The sequence below is a fragment of the Diabrotica virgifera genome, chromosome 6, assembly GCF_917563875.1.
Source record: "Diabrotica virgifera virgifera chromosome 6, PGI_DIABVI_V3a".
Lineage (NCBI taxonomy): Eukaryota > Metazoa > Arthropoda > Insecta > Coleoptera > Chrysomelidae > Diabrotica > Diabrotica virgifera.
In genome coordinates this window covers 129,730,097-129,750,650 of record NC_065448.1, presented here as the reverse complement: position 1 = coordinate 129,750,650, position 20,554 = coordinate 129,730,097, and the positions used below count along the sequence as shown (strand labels likewise).

At 34.7% G+C, this 20,554-nt stretch overlaps 1 protein-coding gene across 3 annotated transcripts in view; it reads right to left on the bottom strand.

The window, feature by feature from the left end:
- Nucleotides 1-20,554, bottom strand: part of LOC126886014 (DNA repair protein RAD50-like) — a 117,527-nt gene that overhangs the window by 32,261 nt on the left and 64,712 nt on the right. For all 3 annotated transcript variants that reach the window (XM_050652850.1, XM_050652848.1, XM_050652849.1), the window contains exons 4-6: nt 16,757-16,997; nt 7,221-8,234; nt 107-547 (exon numbers count right to left, since the gene is read on the bottom strand). In XM_050652850.1, the coding sequence (XP_050508807.1) occupies nt 107-547; nt 7,221-8,234; nt 16,757-16,997 (1,696 nt within the window). The remainder of the gene's footprint in view (nt 1-106; nt 548-7,220; nt 8,235-16,756; nt 16,998-20,554) is intronic.

Below are 20,554 nucleotides of genomic sequence, written 5' to 3'. Positions count from 1 at the left end.
TCAAGGAGTGGTGAGCCAAGGGCTGTTGAACGAAGAAGAAGAAAAATGTAGTAAAAGGAATAAAGAGAAAACTATAAATAGAAGTAAAAAGAACAAATAGTCTTACCTGTTAAGCTCATGGACTGTTCTATAAATTCCTCGTCGAGTGTACCAATTTTCTTCTCGAACTCTGGAATCTCTTCGGTCAAATTTTGTATGGCATCATTGATCGTTTTCAACTGTTGGAGCTTATTATAAAAAGCTTCTTCTTTCTTCAACTCGCTTTCGACTTTCACCAATGCAGATGGAATCTGATCGATCTTTCTTTTGAGTTCGCGAATTATTTCTGGAATGGCGGTTCGATTGTCTTTGAAGTCCGTCTTGCAAACTGGGCAACAGTTCTTTTCTTCGAATTTATCGATAAAGGCTTTGTACATTATTTCTTCGGCCCTGTAATGTCCTTTGTCTTTTTGAAGCTTCTCCTTCTTTTCATAAGTTTCAACCAAGACGGTATAGAAGTCTCGTCCTTTACACAATTCTGCCACTTTTTGTTGCTTCGTTGATAAATCTAAAGGTATTAATAAATATTAGAACCAATGATATACAGCTGCGGTCACTAAATTGTTTACACCTTCATGTTTACATTTATTTTGATTTATTTTTTATTTATTTATTTACCTTTTTTTGTGATTTTTAAAATTTTAATCAACTTATTCTTGCTTCGCTACTGGTAATTAACGTCACGTTGAAGTAAAAAGTGCATTTAAATGAGGCAAAAATTCATTCATAGAATCAGTTACTAGATATATGTAGTATTAATAATATCGTATAGTATTTTTGCCGGGGACATCCTTTCGGACAGGTTCCGGCACAACTGCATCTTTAAACCCAGTGGCGGCTCGTATAACTTTAGGAAGGTAGTGCCAGAATCCGGGCAGCTGCCTAAATTTTTAGTGACGGTTTTACGATATTGTCATAAAGGATATAAAATAGAGATAAAAAAATAGGCGCAGACATTTTTATCTTATATATGTATCTATATATTTACTATTTTTGGGATGCCAAAAAATTGACCAAAATTTATCAAAACAGTTCCGTAAATTAAGTAATTAACAATAAAAAAAATTCAACTTATCACCAGTATTTACTGCTGATGTATTTTTTTTTTCATCACTAGGTGGGGAATCTGCAAACAGACGTCGGAGGTAAACATTTCCAACAGTGCTGGGTTCCTGAGCTGAAACCTCATCAGTGTCACGTCGACAAGTTTGGCCCTAAATCGGACCTCCCTGCCCTCCGTAACTCCGATGTGGCCGGGACCAGCTAAACCCCACCCCTCTCATACTAGGGCATCAGGGTGGAATCGCCCGTTAGGGCATGACTTCTCCCCGATGTCCTTCTTTTGCCCGATTCTCAGTCGCTCGTCATCACGCATCAGCTTCCGTCTCTCGCACTCATCCGACCACCACGTCCTTTAATCCTATGCTGTCAATCTTTCATTCTTCCTACCACTGCTGATGTACTTGAAGATTGTTGTTACGATATGGTCTCTAGAGCCTATTTAGAAAATTATAAAAATAACACTATTCTATTTTTACACACACGCACAAAGTTATTTAATATAACTTTTAAAGTTTACGATATGTGAAGTCCATCCTTCTTTCTTTTTTGGAGGCAAAGTTTTCAATGACTTTATTATTAAAATTGGCAATGCCATTTACAAAATGTCTTTCTGTAGACAGCATACCTAAAGCACTTAGTCGTTCTTCCTTCATGGGATTTCTGAGGAATGTCTTAATTCGTTTTAGCATTGAAAAACAACGTTCTGCTTCAGATGTTGACATGGGAATGGTTATTAATATACTTAAAAGTTTAACAGTTTCTTCAAATGTACATTTTAAACCTTCATCATTTAATAAAACAGATAACGGAACAGCCCCAGAGGTAGTACTTAATTCGTCTCGCTGATACAATACTTGTAATTCAGTTTTAAGCCGAGTTTTGTTTAAAAATAAAAATTGTGTGCATGTTTCATTAAGAAATGATTCGGGGAACTTATCCATATAAGCAGAAAACTTCTCTGACATAAATAAATGAGAAGCAACTAAATGTCCGGAGAAGGTAAACCTTGTTTTTATTTGCAACAAAACTGCATCGCATATCTCTAAGGCTTCCCGTTTTCTGCTGGGCCTGTCCTCTTCAATTAGCGCCTTTTTTTATTGGTTCATCATTATCGGTTTGTCTCTGTGACGTGTTTATTTCTTCTTGAATATTATCAATAATGACGTCCATTTGCTCCCTTATATCTTGAATTGCTGCTTCAAAATTCTCCAAATCTTTTTTCACTTTGACAGAATCAGTGCATACTTTTTGCAATTGATGAACAATAATTTCTACGTGAGGCATAATTTTAATAAAAATAAATAACCAAAATACAAAATCTTTATCCTGGAGCTCTAATTTGTAACCATTTGCTTGACTAATGGAAGACAAATCACGTGAAGTACTTTGTATAATGTCCATAACTGCAATGAGGTCTTTTCTATTTTCATGAACAGTATGAACACTTCGTGATTGAAAATTCCAACGTGTTTGGGAAGATTTTGACAACCTGCGATTAACCACCTCATCCAAAATTTTTGTTTTTTGAGGAGACGTTGAAAAGAATGAGCACAAACCAGATAAATTAGAAAAAATATCCTAGCCTGCTTATTGATGGAACATGCACTTGTCATAATTAAATTCATTTGGTGTGCATAGCAATGAACGTAATTTGCAAGAGGATATGTCTCCTTAATAATTTGTTGCACACCATTTAAGCCACCACTCATAACAGATGCGCCATCATAACTTTGAGCAATTAGTTTGTTTGGAGTATGTTTTAACAAGGGATTTAAAACATTTAAATTACATTCAGCGATTGACTTAGCATCATGTCCGCCCGGCACGTAAAATCTCCAAAATCTCTCAACTGGTCGTCCTTTACACAAATATCGGAAGACTATAACTAATTGAAATTCACCAGCAACGTCTGTGGTTTCATCGGAAATCACACTGCAACATAAGGAGAATTTTCAATTTCTTTCTTAATTTCCTCGTGTTAAACATATATCATGCACTCCAGTAGTTCATTTTGTGTTGTTTTTGAGGTACCTTTAAAAGATTTGGAACTTTGAATGTGAACCTTTAAGTCGTTGTCTAATTCAGCGCTAAAATTGACCAGCTCCTTAAATATGCCTCTGTTGTCTGAATTTTTCGTTTCGTCTTGACCTCTTAGAGCTAACTCAAAAGCTCCACAAAACCTTATACAATTTATGATTTGATTCAAGACATATCGATTCTTATCTACCTGTTCATTATGTTTAATTAGAGTATCACGATAAGCTGAATTTAATTGGGTTTTTATATTTAACTTACCAAGCATTGAAAAGCTAAAAACGTTATTCATGTGCACTTTAGATTTTTCATGAGATTTCAATTTCTCCCATATATGTACACGATCATCGGTGCCTTTGTTTGACCAAGTCTCGTCACCTCCAAACAAAACGCATACAAAACAGAACAGTTTATTAGTTTGTTCGCAACCACACAACCAGCTATTTTTATCATAAATAGTTTTATTAAACTTACGACAGCGAAGTTTTTGTCCATTTCCACTTTGTTTTTCAATTTTTAAATCGGGTAAAGGCCGACCGAGTTCTTTAATTTGTAGTTTTTTTCTAACGAAAAACCACCAAAAGAGTTTTTTAATAAACTAATTTGATTCATTGTCAAAAAATAAATTAAACGTAGAAAATAATCAAAATATTATTTTTATACCTACGACACCCACGACCACAACGCACTAATAATTACAAATTAAAAAATATAGTAGAGTATAAACACAAATATACAATACAGTAGTAGATAATAAACACAATAGCGTCAAGCGAACGCGTAAAGAGACTAGAAATAGATCTAAAACATTGTATCTTAAGATCCACTAACTTCCTTTTCGAGATTTCGAGCCAGGCACGGAGAGTCCAATTTAAACGTATATTAAAAGTGCAATACCGCTCTATCTCTGTCACTTACACAGGATGCTCATACAATCTTTCTCTTTTCTACCGAGCCACTATGCCGTTCGGCACTGGGATTTTTGTGATCTTCATCCCTTATCCGGTCAGCTGTGGGTGGCCAGAGTTGGTAGATTTGCATTGCGCTACACAGTTGCCAGATTTGATATAATTTATGAAAATAAAGAGAAATAATCACAAAAAAAATTAACAGGCATTAAGATGTTTTTAAGATAAAAAATATGTTTCTGCATAGTTAGCAAGGTAGTGCCATGGCTCTATGGCACTACCTCACGGGCCGCCACTGTTTAAACCTGTTTGAAGTAGCTAGTGTTGATGCACACTAGCCCAGGAGGACCGACGGATTAACGTACCCACCGAAGCACGGTGAACGGTTCGTATCATTTTTAGAAATGAAAATGTCGTTGGTGACGAGAATAAGCTATGTAAGGGTGACTAGATATGTAAGGGTGTAAACTATTCAATGGCCGCTGTAGAAAGTGAAAATTTGAATTATTAATATCCTTAATACCTTCAGAGAATATTTTTAGCAGAAATATATTTACACAAGTTATAGAGGTACTGTTTTTTATGGCATGCTTAAGTTAAATATTTTATTTGTTATAATAAAAATTACATTTTATATTCTTTTTGACGTTTTAATTCCCAATACACAAATACTAAATCTTGCCCAACACGTCAAAGACAGGTACGAAAAACACCAGAATATCTGGGGCGGTAACTCACTTGTCTTATCCGCGTCCTCCTGTAGAATAGAAGATTTTTCGTATCTCTTAATCGTAAGAATAGTAGATGGAGAACACCGCATGATCCCGCTCAGGGCAACCCAACGGTACCTGCACTGTACAAAATTTGTACAAACGACCAACATACATATCAGTAGATACTAAGAGTTTCATATATTATGCAGACGATACAGCTATTGTTGGACAAACAAAAACGTTTGCTGAAGTGGAGACAACATTATCTAAAGCCTTAAACACAATGACAACATACTACGAATAAATTTTTCCGCCCCTTCCACCTTCGTAAGAGACGAATTGACGATTCGTACTAAATTGAAGATTCTAAGGTTAAAGCTTTTTCTTTCAATTTTTCAAATGATATTTCATTGGATTCCAAAAGACGTTCTCTAATTAAGTTATCTTTGATACATCGAATAAACTGAGCTCGTAAAAAATGTTCAGAAATATTTACTTGACATTCGCACCTAGAAATAAATTCACATTCAAGAGTAGCTTTCATGTATACAGTGGCGGATTCAGAAATTTTTTTTGGGGGGGGGGAGGGCTCATGGATCTTAAGGGTGATTTAATTATGTTCTGATGCAAGGTCACTTAGTCTTACCACCCCTAGGATAAGTGGGTTTTCAATTAATTTTTGGATGGGCCTAATTTTTTTTTGGCGGCTTTCAGTTTTTCTTTTTTTAGGATTATTGAATTGATATTTATTTTCATGGGGGGGTCATGATATCCGTGATGCCCCCTTGGATCCTCCAATGCATGTATAACAGTGAAAACGCTGCTTTTTGAGAAGTTAAGAGGGTCAGCTATCTCTTGCAAACCTCACTTTGCGATTTTTCACTAATTTTCAGTGTTTTTGATGTTTTCGGGAATAACTGCTTCATTTAACCTTCCAGAGCACGCATAATCATTTGTGTTGTATGATTGAATTCAACAAATCATCGTTTAATAGTTGTAATCGATGGAGCAGAGTTCCGCTAACACTTTTTGAGCCATTTCTCGGTTTGAACGATACTTTTTCTCATCAAATAACAGTGGTAAATCATAACACGAAATCGCTTTAAATCCACTGTTTATAAAAATTACAAAAATAGCGTTACTTCAAAAATAGTCACTATGTACTTCTTCTCCTTCTTTAGTTTATAGTCCTCCTCCTACTTGGGTATTTGGCCAGCTTATCGTCGCGGAATAAGGGAAAAATTCCTTATTCACTATATTCACATATTCTGTCACTATGTAAGTATGACATGAAATTTTGACAGTCTTCTTCTTCTTTTAATAGGACTATATCCTGTTTCTTCGGTTACAGTCTTTGCTGCGATCCGGAGCTCCAGCTCTCGTACCACCGTTTTGTGGGTCAGTCCATGCTGGGTGGATCGAGTAGCTCAGATGTTACCATCATTACCGGTCTCAAGCCCGGGTAAAAAAGGAGGGTTGGAGAGCAAAGTTAGTAACCTAACCTTCGTAAAAAAATAATGCTCAAAGAACTGGAACAGAAATCGAATTTTGACAGTAAGCATTTGAAAGTTAGCACTACTGAAATGTCATGACATATTGACCGACAACGTAATAAAGTAAACATGCATCAAGTAAACAGCGTCAAAATATCATTAACAGTTATTAAAAAAAACACTTTATTATTATTGGTACCCTATTTTGCTTATTTAAAGTAGGTACCCCCAAGCGTGTTTAAATTCAACTTTCAAAAATGCGCGTGTTTGAATGTTACCATGGCAACAGCAACACTCAACAGTCTTAAATATTGATCTGACCTGACAAGAGTACATAACTTATAACGTCAAATAAATAATAAAATATGAATAAAACATTACCAGCAAATATTTCAAAAGCTTTATTCAAATATTTGAAAATCTAAATCTTTTAAATGAATATGAAAAGTACAGTTGGTACTGTTTGAAATATTTATACTTCCGTTTTTTAAATCAAAGGAAAAGCTCTTCAAATTAATACCACCGACATTCTCGGAAGTCAATGAGGTTGTACTTCCATTAATGGCACTCCCAAAAATGTTTGAAATATTCTTCTTATTACTAATACTCTCTACAATATAACCAGTCGCCACAGCTGCAGATTTCCATCCTAGTTCTCGTTGGATTTGATCTATTGCCACTGTTGGTAATAACAGTTAATCTTATGTGACAGATTGCAAATTAATTTTTGTTTTTCTCATTTCCATAACAACGAAAAGTATACTGATGATGTACATCACAAACTCAACCATTTTACATTATTAGCTCATTTTTAAAGGAATAATAAATGATTGCAAAGTGTACAAAAAAATAGCGTAAAGTATTCGTGGATAAATGGTCTTTAAAGCACTTGCTTTATTTCAAGTGTTTTAAAGACCGCCTTATCCAATTAAACTTTAACATACTATTCTACAGACAATCTGAGCACTTACCTTGCTGACGTATTTTGAGTTGATCTTTGGAATGCTTCAACGTAGTTTCTAAAGTTGCTATTTGTTTCTCCAAACTATTGATTGAAGTAGTGGTTTTCTTTAATTCGACCTCTTGCGTATTTTGAATGTTCAATACAGATTGTTTTAAGTTTATCTCTGGCAAGGCATCACTGAAAAGTTTCACGAAATGACTAGAATGTTTGGTTTTGATCCTATTGATCTGATCTTGTTTTTGCTGTATCATATTACGTTGAGTTTCTATACTTTGCTCAGTCGCGTAGTTCCTTTGCAAAATTCGATTTTCTTGCTCTAATTTTTCAAGGTACTGCTCCTTGCTCTCGATTTGATTTTTTAAATCCTGAATTTCTCGCATCTTTTTGTTCTCGTCGAAAGAATTTTTTATTTTAGAGATATCTGATTGAAGAGACTCAATCTTTCCAGTTATATTCCTCATCTGTGAGTCGGATGTATCCAATTCTTCTAGTTTGCATTGAATTTCCTTCGATTTGGCCTCATTTTCTTTGATGAAACCATTTTTCGAAGCGATGATTTGTTCGGTTTTCGCGTTTTTCTCTCTTAGAGTATCTATTTGCGACTGTAGCTCGTTTTCTTCGGCGTCTTTTTCCTTTTTTAGTTCATTGAATCCACTTTGGAACATTTTTAAAGCATTACTAAGCTCTCTTAATAACGATTCTTGGTCTTCGAAATTTTCTACTAGATTTAGTTCCGTCCGTAAGTTGTCTATAAGCTTGTTACTCTCTTCTTTCCTTTTGTTGTACTGGTTTTGCTCCTCGTTCATCTGACCTATTTGAACTTGTTTCTTTTCTATATTGTGGTTTGCGACATCTATGTCCCCATAGAGACTTTGAATGCTCATTTCCAACTTTTTGATGGCATTCTCCTCAGACGATTGCTCGTCTTTAAAAGACGTTATTTTTGATTGAAGTTCTTCATCGGTTCCTTCAAATACATACGATATGTCTTTGAGCAACAACTTCTGCTGGTTTACCAGACCTACAAGTAAATGTAAATGTAATTCATATTTTTTTATGAAATAAATATATAGGATCTTATTTAGTGGTTTGAGGCTTTATATCACATGCTTAAATAAATAAAGGATCTTGCATATATCACATCATGCATATTACTAGTTTGTATCTATGGCTTGGAGATTGTAGCTGTTAAGGTAGCTGCATATTATCATGCACGTAGCGTTTACTGCACGTAATGTTTAGTTTCCGAGAAATATGATTCATTGGTTTTAAACATGAACAATTCACACTGTCTGGAACGTATCGTATCAGACACCTTACTTTTCCGTTCAATAAATAGATATTTTTCTAACTAGTGCGGAAAGTGATCACTTCCCGCACGAGTGCAGGAAAGACACTTTCCGCTTGAGTTAGGAACAATATTTTTTCTAGGGCCGTACGTTTGGAAAAAGCCACAACAAAAATAGAGATATCAATTTTTATTTAGGAGTGAAAATATACAAATTAATATGTTCTTCAACAAGATTGTCAAAACCAAACTTTCAATAAAATTGGTTACCATGACGATGATATTGGTTTTCATGACGACGATTCAAAACCATTATTATTGTCTACTAATTTGACTTTTGAATATTATATCAAAATAATTCTATTTCAACGAATAGAGAACTTGCACATTTTTTTATTACATAATAATGTTCAGTTTTGTTTAAAAATGAGATTTTCAAAATTTAGCGCTTCAAAAACTCATAATAACTTAACTCTGTAAGTACAAATTTAAAGTCTTCTGTGTTTTAAAATAGTTCAAACGACCCGTGACGTCACATACTTTAACTTTATGGTTATATTTATATTTATGGTTATATTTAGATTTATTATTCTTCTTCTTCTTTAGTTTATTGGCCTCCACCTACTTGGGTATTTGGCCAGCTCATCGTCGCGGAATAAGGGAAAATAGTTATATTCTAATGACATTTATCGTATGTCATTGTAATAATATATACCAGTTTGTTGAGATTCGAGTTTGTACAGTTTTTGAAGGAAATGAAAGAAGGTTTACTATGGAAAATAAAAGAAAACACTATAAGTGTTGTTTAGTGCTATTTTGTAAAAGTACAAGTTTTCTATGTATTCAAAAATAGTTCAAGCGATCAAACGTATTTTCTACTGACGTTTATAATGTCTAATTTAAGATTATATACAATTTTGTTTACTTTGTTGGTGCAGAATGTAAACACACAATCATATGACATCACGACGCGTTTTGGGCTACATAGCTGCATTAATTTGAATTTAGGGGATAAACGGAACACAAAAACAACTTTTTCATCTTTGATACATGTTTTAAATTATGTTCTGTTGTGATTTATAACATTTTTTTCGAATTTAAAATTTTATGCAAGTTCCCTATTATCTGTAGTAATTGCACGAGAGCTCTAAAATTATCGATTTGTATCCCGAGTGACACTTTGACAGTTTTAATTTAATAAATTTATTTTAATTAATAATTAATTATGTCAAAGTGGCACGAGGGAACAAGTCGATAATAATTTTAGAGATAGACGGTAATTTTCGAGATTATTTCATGAATAAAACTGTCTTTTTAAATTATTTTAACTAATATTGTGTTCATATTTTCACCTGAATATTTGCTAAACGTGTTTCTTAGTGTTCTCTGTGACAAGTTGTAAAACATTAATTGTCATTAATGTCACTGAATGTTCATTTTTGCATAGTATCGAAGGGCATCTGACGTACTGCTTGACGACGGGATATTATCAAAAATTATCACTTTAATTTTTATTTCTGTAGCTTTCTCAGAATCTCCTATGAATGAAATATTCGCGTTAATTTCATTAAAACTTAAACACAATAAGATAAATTTGGAATAAATTAGTAAATAATATCTAAATATTAGTTTATTGCATGTATTATAATATATTATAATGCCATATTACAAGATATTCTACTTTTCCGCACGCCGTGCGAGAATATTTACTTTCCCGGACGCCGTGCAGAAAAGTGCAACTTTCGGAAACGAAATGCGTGCGGGAAAGTGGCTGTTTTAGCACGGCCGTAGAAAAATCACATTTTTCGGAAACTAAACGCTCCGTGCATGATAATATGAAGCGACCTTTACGAGAACATCTGCTAAAAGCTAGAAAAAACGCAAATGACAATGGGAAAAATCGGACTTGGAATATCACTGAGGGACAAGATCTTAAATACAGAGATAAGACGCAGAACGAAAATCAGTTATATCGTGGAAGACATTAAAAAAATGAAATGGCGGTATGTGGGTCACATAGCCAGATATGATGATAAACAGTGGGCATAGTCTAGGCGCCAGAGGGGTCACCGTGTCATATTCAATTCTGATGGACAAACTCAACGGTTTATTATGGATTTTTGGCTGCTGATTACGAATTTCGAAGGGGGATTTCGATCCGAGTGGTCAAAAAATTGTTATAAACAATTTAATTGTTTATAAATTGTTTATAAGGCTCTGGCTCATAAACTAAAAGAGATAAAAAAAATGTTTCAAATAAAATTTGTTTCTTAATAAAAAACGAAGCAGAAACCGTTTACTAAACTTAAATCTAACAATTAGAACTCAAGATATTGTAAAATTAGTGCACAATGCAAATTGAAAATTGCAAAATAAGTATTTTTCGAAGCTTTATCGATCGTAACTCGGCTTCTACGCATGCAAATAAGTCTTAGAAGGTGTCGTTTTAAAGCTTAATTAACAGGCTTCCAAAAAAAGTTTGTTAAATCACTTGATCTTTATTTATTTTAAAGTTATACCCGTTTGAAGTTACAATTTTCTTAAAAATATTGTACATTCATTTGTTTATAAGGGTTTCAAGCAAATTTGAGCTATAAACGTTTATACTTTAATGAATAATAATGATAGAAAAACTCAACAGGAACAATTTGAGGTTACGAAAATGTTCATAAGTTTATTTTTGACCAAGATGTCGATATTTTAATGGCGCGCGCTATGAGGCGCAAGATCGGCTCACCGCGTAAAGGTTCACGTGCTAACTTCTCGATGCAAATTATAATTTCTATGTATACATACGTTATCTTCATTTTTCATTTTTGAAGATCCTAATAAAATTTTATCATATAATTCTTATAATTAAATCATCATACTGTACCTTGTATCACCTTTCATTCTATTTACATTGTCTTCTATTTTTTGCACTAAATCAGAAAAAAACATTAAAACTAATATTTCAGAAGTATAACTAAAAAGTAAGTTTATATTATTTATTAATACTATTTTGACAAACATTTTTTTCATGCATCTGCAAATCTGCATAAAGATATACAGGGAATATCAGCTTTTTTACATCTGCATAAGTTCTTAGCGAAAATTTAACAGTTACATGGTGGTACAAGTCTGTTCTTGTAGGCAGTAAAACTAAAACTTTTTGAGGCTTCAGAGTCTAATTATCTATATGATATCCATATAAAGTGGATCTAGTTCTTTTGCAGCATCATCAAGTCCCGTCAATTGTGTGTATGCCGCCACATCTTAAATGCTCGTTTTATATGCAATGATGATGCTGCAAAAGAACTCGATCCATTTTTATATGGATATCACATATTGGCTCATTTTCATACGTAGAAGCCGAGTTACGATCGATAAAGCGTCGAATAATACATACTTACTTGACTGTGAGCCAATCTTGCGCCTCATAGCGCGCCATTAAAATATCGACATCTTAGCCAAAAATAAACTTACGAACATTTTCTTAAGCTCAAATTGTTCCTTTTGAGTTGTTTTATTATTATTGTTAATTAAAGTATACATGTTTATAGCTCAAGTTTGCTTGAAACCTTTATAAACAAATTAATGTACAATTTTTTTAAGAAAACTATAACTTCAAACGGGTATAACTTTAAAACAAATGAAGATCAAATAATTTAACAAACTGTTTGGAAGCCTCTTAATTAAGCTTTAAAAGGGCACCTTATAAGGCTCATTTACATGCGTAGAAGCCGAGTTACGATAGATAAAGCTTCGAAATATACTTATTTTGCAATTTGCATTGTGCACTAATTTTACAATATGTTGAGTTCTAATTGTCGGATTTAAGTTTATTAAACGGTTGTTTCCTCGTTTTTTATTAGGGAACAAATTTTATTTGAAACATTTTTTTTTATCTCTTTTAGTTTATGAGCCAGAGCCTTATAAACAATTTATAAACAAATAAATTGTTTATAACAATTTTTTGACCACTTGGATCGAAATCCCCCCTCGAAATTCGTAATCAGTAGCCCAAAATCCATAAGAAACCGTTGAGTTTGTCCATCAGAATTGAAAATGACACGGTAACCTCTATTTGGCGCCTAGACTAGCACGGAGAATCCTAGAATGGAGACCAAGGAGAACGACAAGAAACATGTGAAGACCTTAAAAGAGACGCGTAGACGTTATAAAAGTAGTGGCAGGCAAATAGTCGATTAGATTGGCGCAACATGGAGGAATATGGGAGCAATTGGGATAGACCTATAGTGAGGAGTTTATGGAAAATATTTCACGCAGAAGAAGCAAGGATCATGGAGGCTGTATAGGTTCATCATCATCATCCATCCCTTTGCGTCCACTGCTGGACATAGGCCTCCCTCATTTTTGTCCATTGTGCTCTATTTTGAGCACTTTGCATCCATTTTCTAGACATTTTCTTGAGATCATCAGTCCAACGAGTAGGTAGTCTTCCTCTACTTCTTTTGTCTAATCTCGGCCTCCACTCGAGTAATCTCTTCGTCCATCTTCCATCACTGATTCGGGCGACGTGTCCGGCCCAGTTCCATGTCAGGGTGGCAATTCGGGAAATTATATCGGTAACTCCTGCTCTTCGTCTTAAGTCTTCATTTCTAACTCGGCCACGAAGCGATATACTCAGCATTGACCTTTCCATTTTCCTCTGGGCTATTTGCAGCATTTTAGAAGTTGTAGCTGTCAATGTCAAAGTTTCGGCACCATAAGTCATCACAGGCAACACACATTGGTCAAATGTTTTACGTTTTAAAGAAATTGGTATATCGCTTTTAAAGATGTCTTTAAGTTTTCCATAGGCTGCCCATGCTAGGTTTATTCTTCTTCGTAGTTCGCATCTTTGGTTGTCTCTTGTAATCTTTATTTCGTGTCCAAGGTATATGTATTTTTCCACTAGCTCTACTTCGTTGTCTCCAATATTGATATTTCCGCTAGGTACTAGGTTTGTCATGAATTTTGTTTTGGAGATGTTTATTTTAAGACCTACACTGGCACACTAATTGAAGTTCATGTAGAATTGTACATATCTCCTTAAGGTTGTCAGAGAATAACACTATGCTGTTTGCGAATTTCAAATTTGTTAATCTTCTACCGTCAATATTCAGGCCTCGCTCTTCCCAGTTAAGTTTTTTACAAGCATATTCTAGTACTGCGGTAAACAGTTTAGGCGATAAGGTATCGTCCTGTCGGACTCCTCTGCCGATTGGGATATGGTCCGTGTTTTTATGTAGTTTCACCGACGTTCTTGTACGTATTGTAAACTAACCTTGTGTATCGGTAGTCAATGCGGCATGCTTGTAGTGCTTCCAGAATCTTGTCAAAATTTACCGTTTCAAAGGCTTTATGGAAATCTACAAAAGCCAAAACTAGTGGTCGATTGTATTCGATAGTCTTTTGTATTACCGTTTTAATGCTCTGTAGGTGATCATTTGTTCCAAATCCGGTACGAAATCCCGCTTGCTCCATTGGCTGGTAGAAATCAAATTTTTTCTCAAGGCGATTCGTTACTATACTTGTAAGGAGTTTGTATAAGTGACTAAGAAGGCTTATAGGTCTGTAATTTTCTAATTCATGGGGATCTCCTTTTTTGTACAATATAATTACTTCAGCATTGTGCAATTTGTCGGGTATATTACTATCTAAAAGGCACATGTTAAAAATGTTTTTTATTTTCTTAAGAAGACAAGTGCCTCTGATTTTAATTGCATCAGTAACTACACAATCCTCGTCTGGAATTTTGTTATTCTTAGCTTTTCTTAGGTCTAGTTTTATTTCGTCTATTGTGATTTCCGGTAGCAGTTCTGATCCTTGGTTGACAATGCCCTTTTTCCTTGTTAATATTTCTGGTACTTGATCTTCTTTGCTATTTACTTTGTGTTGGCTTGTGTACAGCAATTTGTAGAAGTCTTTAACTATTTTAAGGGTTTCCTCTCTGTTGGTTGTAAGATGACCATTTCTATCTTTAATCTTTATTATCTGCATTGTACCCGTTCTTAGTCTTCTTCTCAATACTTTCATACTTCTATTGTTCTCAATGGTATGTTCGATTTGTTCTTGGTTGTATTTTCGAGTGTCTTGTCTATTAGCTTTGGATATTTCTTTATTTAATTTTTATAGTTCGTTAGCTTTAGTTTCCGTGTCGCTTCTCATTTCTCTTCTTTTCTGCATTAGTTGCCTGATATTTTGGCTGATCTTCTCTTCTTTTTGAGTTCTAGGACAGAATTTGTTTTGACTTTTCAGTAAGGCATTTGTTAATTTATTATTTAAGTCGTTTATATTACTTTCTGCTTCAGGACTGCTAAGTATGTCTGAAATACATTGCTGAAAACTATCTACATCTGATGGTTTCATTCATGGTTTTGATTTGTTCTTCTTTTTAATCATCTTATACTCTCCTTCTTTAAGTTTATTTCTATTTTACCTCGTACCATTCTATGGTCGCTATTGGTAATAAATCTGTTTAGAACCGTAATGTCTTTAACTGTGTCTTTTTTGTCAGTGATAATTAAATCTATTTCGTTTTGAGTTTTTCTATCATGACTTTGCCATGTCCATCTTCTCTGTGGTTTCTTTTTGAAAAAACGGTTCATTTGGAATAGTTCGTGTTGCAGCATGAACCTTAACAATGTTTCGCCACGTTCATTTTTACCATCCAAGCCAAAGTTTCCCAGTGGCGTTTCTGTAGGGTTGGATTTCATTCCTATTTTGGCATTAAAATCACCACATATAAAAGTAAAATGTCCTTGGTTGTCTTTAAGAGCAGCTTCGATATCATCATAGAATATATCTACTTCTTCATCATCATGGCCTGTTGTTGGTGCATAAATCTATATTATTTTCATATTATACCTTGTATTCAGTTTGAGAGTAAGACAAATCACTCTTGTTGAAAATTTTTTTAGTGATACTATACTTGTTTGAAGACGCTTATGTATAATAAAGCCGGTTCCTCCTAAGGAATTATTGTCGTCACCTACATGGTAAAAACGATTTCCGGATTTTAGTTTAATTATCGGTTCCCGATGCTTAAACTGTTAAAACTACAAGTATTGTCCACTGTTTCCGACGAAAAGTCGAGGGTTCTAGAAGTAGAACTCAGTTTCTGCCAACAAATCCTATTCTAAAGTACCCTAAGGCTTTTGTCGCTTAACCACTGGGTGTATGGAGTACAATGTACGTGTGTTAGGTAGCAGAGGAGAGGGGATGAAAGGCGAGTTTATGGCATCTAAAAACTGAAATCATATGGGATATGGTTTCAGTTCTAATTCTAATGGAATAAATGCTGACAAAAAATCCGGGTTCTTCAGATTGAGGGTTGGATAATGGGCCGGTAACCTGTTGCCATAAAGTACGAAACCTCGAAGCCTTTACACTTACTAGCCAACGCCCACCCTTGGCATGTTAGCCATTTGGTGGCGCGCTGACCAGTATAGACGAGCCGTTTCTCGTAGGCGATCTTCATCCTCCTCGGGTGGGTGAGCGGCATCCATCTGGGGCAGATTACATAGGACAGTTGTCATTTTCGCGGACGCCGATGCGATGTAAATAGATGGGCGGCCAGGTAGTCATGCCCCGTAGTTGCTCTGAACACGGTCACAGTATATAGAGGTTCCACAGTAAAATCACTCTTCTGTCGGCGCTTTGATCTCAGGAAGTAATACCGGCAGTACGCAATTGGTAATTCACCAGTGGTGCATGTGGGTTTTCCCTGTTAAAAGCCGTACGTTTCTATGCGAATAGCAATGCTAGAGTGGGGCAAAAGCGACTGCCAACATTGCGCGGTCGCCATGCGCGACTACTGGGCCCGGATTACGTACACTCGATACGCATCGTATCCGCCATGTTTTACTGTAGCGCCTTATGGGAAAACATGGCGGATACGATGCGTATCGAGTGTACGTAATCCGGGCCCAGATTTTACTTCCAATTTTTCGGAGAGTGGTTCTACTGTCCCTCTTTATACTGTGACACGGCTACACTAATGGGTCTCGGCAAGTTGCGAGGGATTGGTGACTCTATTAGGCGGGCCCAAAATTTTCCAAGCCCTTACATAAGCCTCGGATAGATCGATCTGATCGACGACGACTTAAGTACCTAAAGAAACATGGACTACGAACTCGATACACGGAACGTTCTGACATTAAACAAATCGGAGCAAAAGCAACGCTACTCAACAAGCTCCAAAATACAAAATATAACTAGCAGCAATACAAGAAACACTAAATTAAAGAGAAATAGAAGAAAATATTTACCTTTCTTTTCTTCATCTTTTCCAGTAAGTTTTCTTTGGAGTGTGCCCAGCAATTCCTCCAGTTCCAAAATTTTTTTCATTCTTTCATCTAAAGGTTTCATCTCGTTAATCTTCTCTTCTATGCTATTTTGAATTTGATTTAATTTAACCACTTTATCCTCGAGTTTGGCACGTTTCTGGTCCACCGCTTCTTTCTTTTCCTGCCGTCCTTCTAGTTCCTTTTCGCACATTGTTATAGTTCCCTGTAATTGTAAAAAAACTTGAAGAACATACAGAAAATCTATACAGAGTTCAAAATATTTTTCTTATTGTTTATCAAATATTATAGAAATAAGGAACTTGCATAAAATATTAAATTCGAAAAAAAATGCTATAAATCACAACAGAACATAATTTAAAACAAAACAAATTAATATATATCAAAGCAAAAAATGTATGTTTGTCTTTCGTTTGGCCCCCAAAGACTATTAAAATCGAGAGAAAATTCAAATTATAACAGGAAACCCAAAACACGCTCTCATTGGTCGTGACGTCATATCATTATAGAATTTGATGTCCTCGGCATTAATTCGTCAGGTTTGGCATTCGTTATGACACTCAGTATAAATATTTTGATAGTTGCTATTTCTGACTAATATTTTGAGTGTAAGACATATACATTATTACAATGACATGCGATAAATGGCATTATAAAATATAATTATGTGACGTCACAAGTGTTCGCGCGCTTTTTGGGTCTTTAAAATAGTTTAAATACACCAAGTTTTTAAAATGTTGAATGGGTTGCATGTGAGAGTTCATTTTGAATGAAGTAAAAAACAGACGTTGCATGTGCTTGACAGATTACTCAGGAAATACTCAGGAAGTAGCTTCTTGTAGCCGAATGTAAGTACGACACGTTATCATTGAATAATTGCAGACGACATACATCTGCATGTGCTTGTCAGCTTGGGGACGTTTGTTGTCGCCTCGAGTGTACATACATATGTATTTGTCTGCTGTCTTAACTACTTTTATGTATGTTGTTCAATATTGGCTTGATCTTATGGATCTTTAGCATCTTTTACAACCAGACATTGTTCTAACTCTGGTTTTTATTTGTAGCATTTAATGACTTGTAACCGTTGACCTGAAGATGCTCTGCATACTGTAGAGAGCGAAACCGGTCGTCGGAAGTTACAATAAATGATTGAGAGTACGTCTGTTTTTTATTTCATTTTAAAAGATTTTAAATTTGTACTTTTAAGGTGGAATTAAGTTAAATTTTGAAAATCTCATTTTTAAACAAGACTGAACATTACTATGTAATAAATTTTTTTCCCTATTTCTGGTGGGACAACTTATACAATATAAGAAGGTATATTTAAAGCCAGTACCCAAGACACCTTAGAAGTATATGTTCAAAATTCTCACAAAAAGCCATTTAATGTTTATTTATTCAAAACATTATTTCTATCCTTATGTTTTCACCTGGGGTATATCCAGCCGCTAATTTCAGTGAAGTACACCGACCTTTTATAGTGAATGGCTTAAACGGTATTAATAAAGCATAAACAATAGACGGGCAAATCTAACATCTGCTGACGTCAGGCAGCTGCCTCCTTTTCATATTATCTAAAGCAACTAAAAATACGATAATCAAAATGGCCATCATAGATGATACCATGTCTCGTAGTGTCGTCTCTCGTAAAACACATTCGATAAAATGTTGAATGCTTACTGAGAGATGATCCGAGCAGCAGAAAGTATAAAGACAGGTAAAGCATCAGTTCCAGATAAAGTAAAGATAAAGCTGGTAGTATAGGAGCAACCCGAACTGATACGTAGAGTATTCAATGAAATTTTGAACATGCAATCATTCCCAGATAAACTGAAGTTGGTGAGACTCATATTATTACAGGTTCGCGCCAGCGCGCTTGAACGTAGTGAGCAACGGTCAACAGCTGTTCCCATTCTCTTTTGTAAATGGGGGGTGTAAGTGGGGGTGTAAAATTTGTAAGTGGGGGGGTGGTCGTGTTGTTTCATATCATTCGATAGATTTTTGAAAAATATTGAACACGTATATTTTAGTTTTTCGATCTGACGTTCATTTCGCGAAATATTCGCTTTTTTTTGTAAAACTTTGTGACTCACCCTGATCGGCGGACAAAAGCAGACATGTAATTTTTTGAGTTTTAAAGTTAAAATTAATTAATTAAATTTAAAATTTTGACTATGAAAAAGTTCAAAAAATTTATTTTTCCGTCGTATTTCAGTACCTAGTAGATAATTTTTTTCATAGCTGTTTTTAATAATCAACAATGTTTTTTGTAACATACACTGTTCTAAATGTACTTAACTTACCTTATCTTAATCTGACGATTTTGAGTTTTTCTAAGGATAGATTTTTTTCGGATCACCTTAACAAACTCCCCGGTATTAATAGCCAATACATGGTAGATGTACAAATGTACATTTACAGGGTACAAGGTTTCTCCCCATGTGATAATCTGACGCGCTCTAGTAACTGCAAAAATCCCCTCTTGGGCTTTATAAAAAATTATTTTTATGATTTACATTTTTACGTATTTTTAACCATATTAAAAAAGAAGCCACATCGTTGGTTTGGAAGAACACTGTTATAAGTCGAAAAGTTCTAATTTTCAGGAGCGACGTTTTAAAATTTTAATGTGCTAGTTTTCATTATAATTTTGGTAAAGTAAAAAATTAGAGGTAAAATCTTTTACAATATTAAAGAGCCCATTATTATCATTTAAATATAAATAGAAAGACCTTTCTTGTTCTCACCTTTCTACCTGTAATTAGCATTTGTAACAGTTTTTCCCAAAATTTGTTGAAATGTTTCTGTATTTCTCATAATAATTCTATATAAACGCACATATCCTGTAAGGAATACTTACCTAAGACGAAATGTAACTGTCTTGTATTAAATATTAAACACAAAATCCCAAAAAATACGTTCCTTTTTTAACTAGTACCACTGTTCTCCAAAAAACACGTGGTAACTTCCACAACAACTGAAACACAACTGTATTGCGACGCTCTTCCATAAAATGTAATGATGGGATTGACGGGCGCGCGACTTTTCCCCAACACGACTCTACCTTATCGGCAGAAACTACGAGAAGTGTACGGTAAATTGAAGCTGTAATTACAAAGAAAGAAATATGTATGTCTTTGTACTCACTTTATCACGCTTAACGAATTACGGGATCTGGATTTCAATGCATATTTTTTTTTATAATTCTCGTATCAAAGTTACGCGTGAAGTTAGTCGTGTTGATGACAGTTGGGGAAACGTCCGACACCTGTTTAACATTTAGAGTTGGTTAGAGGGTAAACCTCAAAAATGGCAACTATTGAGTTGTGACGTTCTTATTCCAAACCAACGAATCTTGATAAAAGGTGCCTTATCAAAAAAATCCTGAGGCAAAAAGTTGTAAAAACACTGTGTTTAACTAATGGTACCGCAATAATAGCTTAATTGGAACGTACACAAACATTTGAGGGGTTTAAAGGAACAAAACCCCCATAAAATTTTGGACATCTTGGATATTAAAGCACTCTAATATGTCTGTGTAGATTTTGGCGTTCGATCCGACCATCACTTGTGACATCGTTGCCGTATCCTCTATTTTTTTATATTATCACGTTACAATTTTTGTGATATTATACACGAGCGTGACACCCTCAAAAAAGCGCTTAGTTTTCGAGATACTGACCACAGAAGGATGAATGGCTAATTTTATTCATACTTTATATTTTCGAGGCTGCTGAAAACGAAAATGAAGTTTATTTT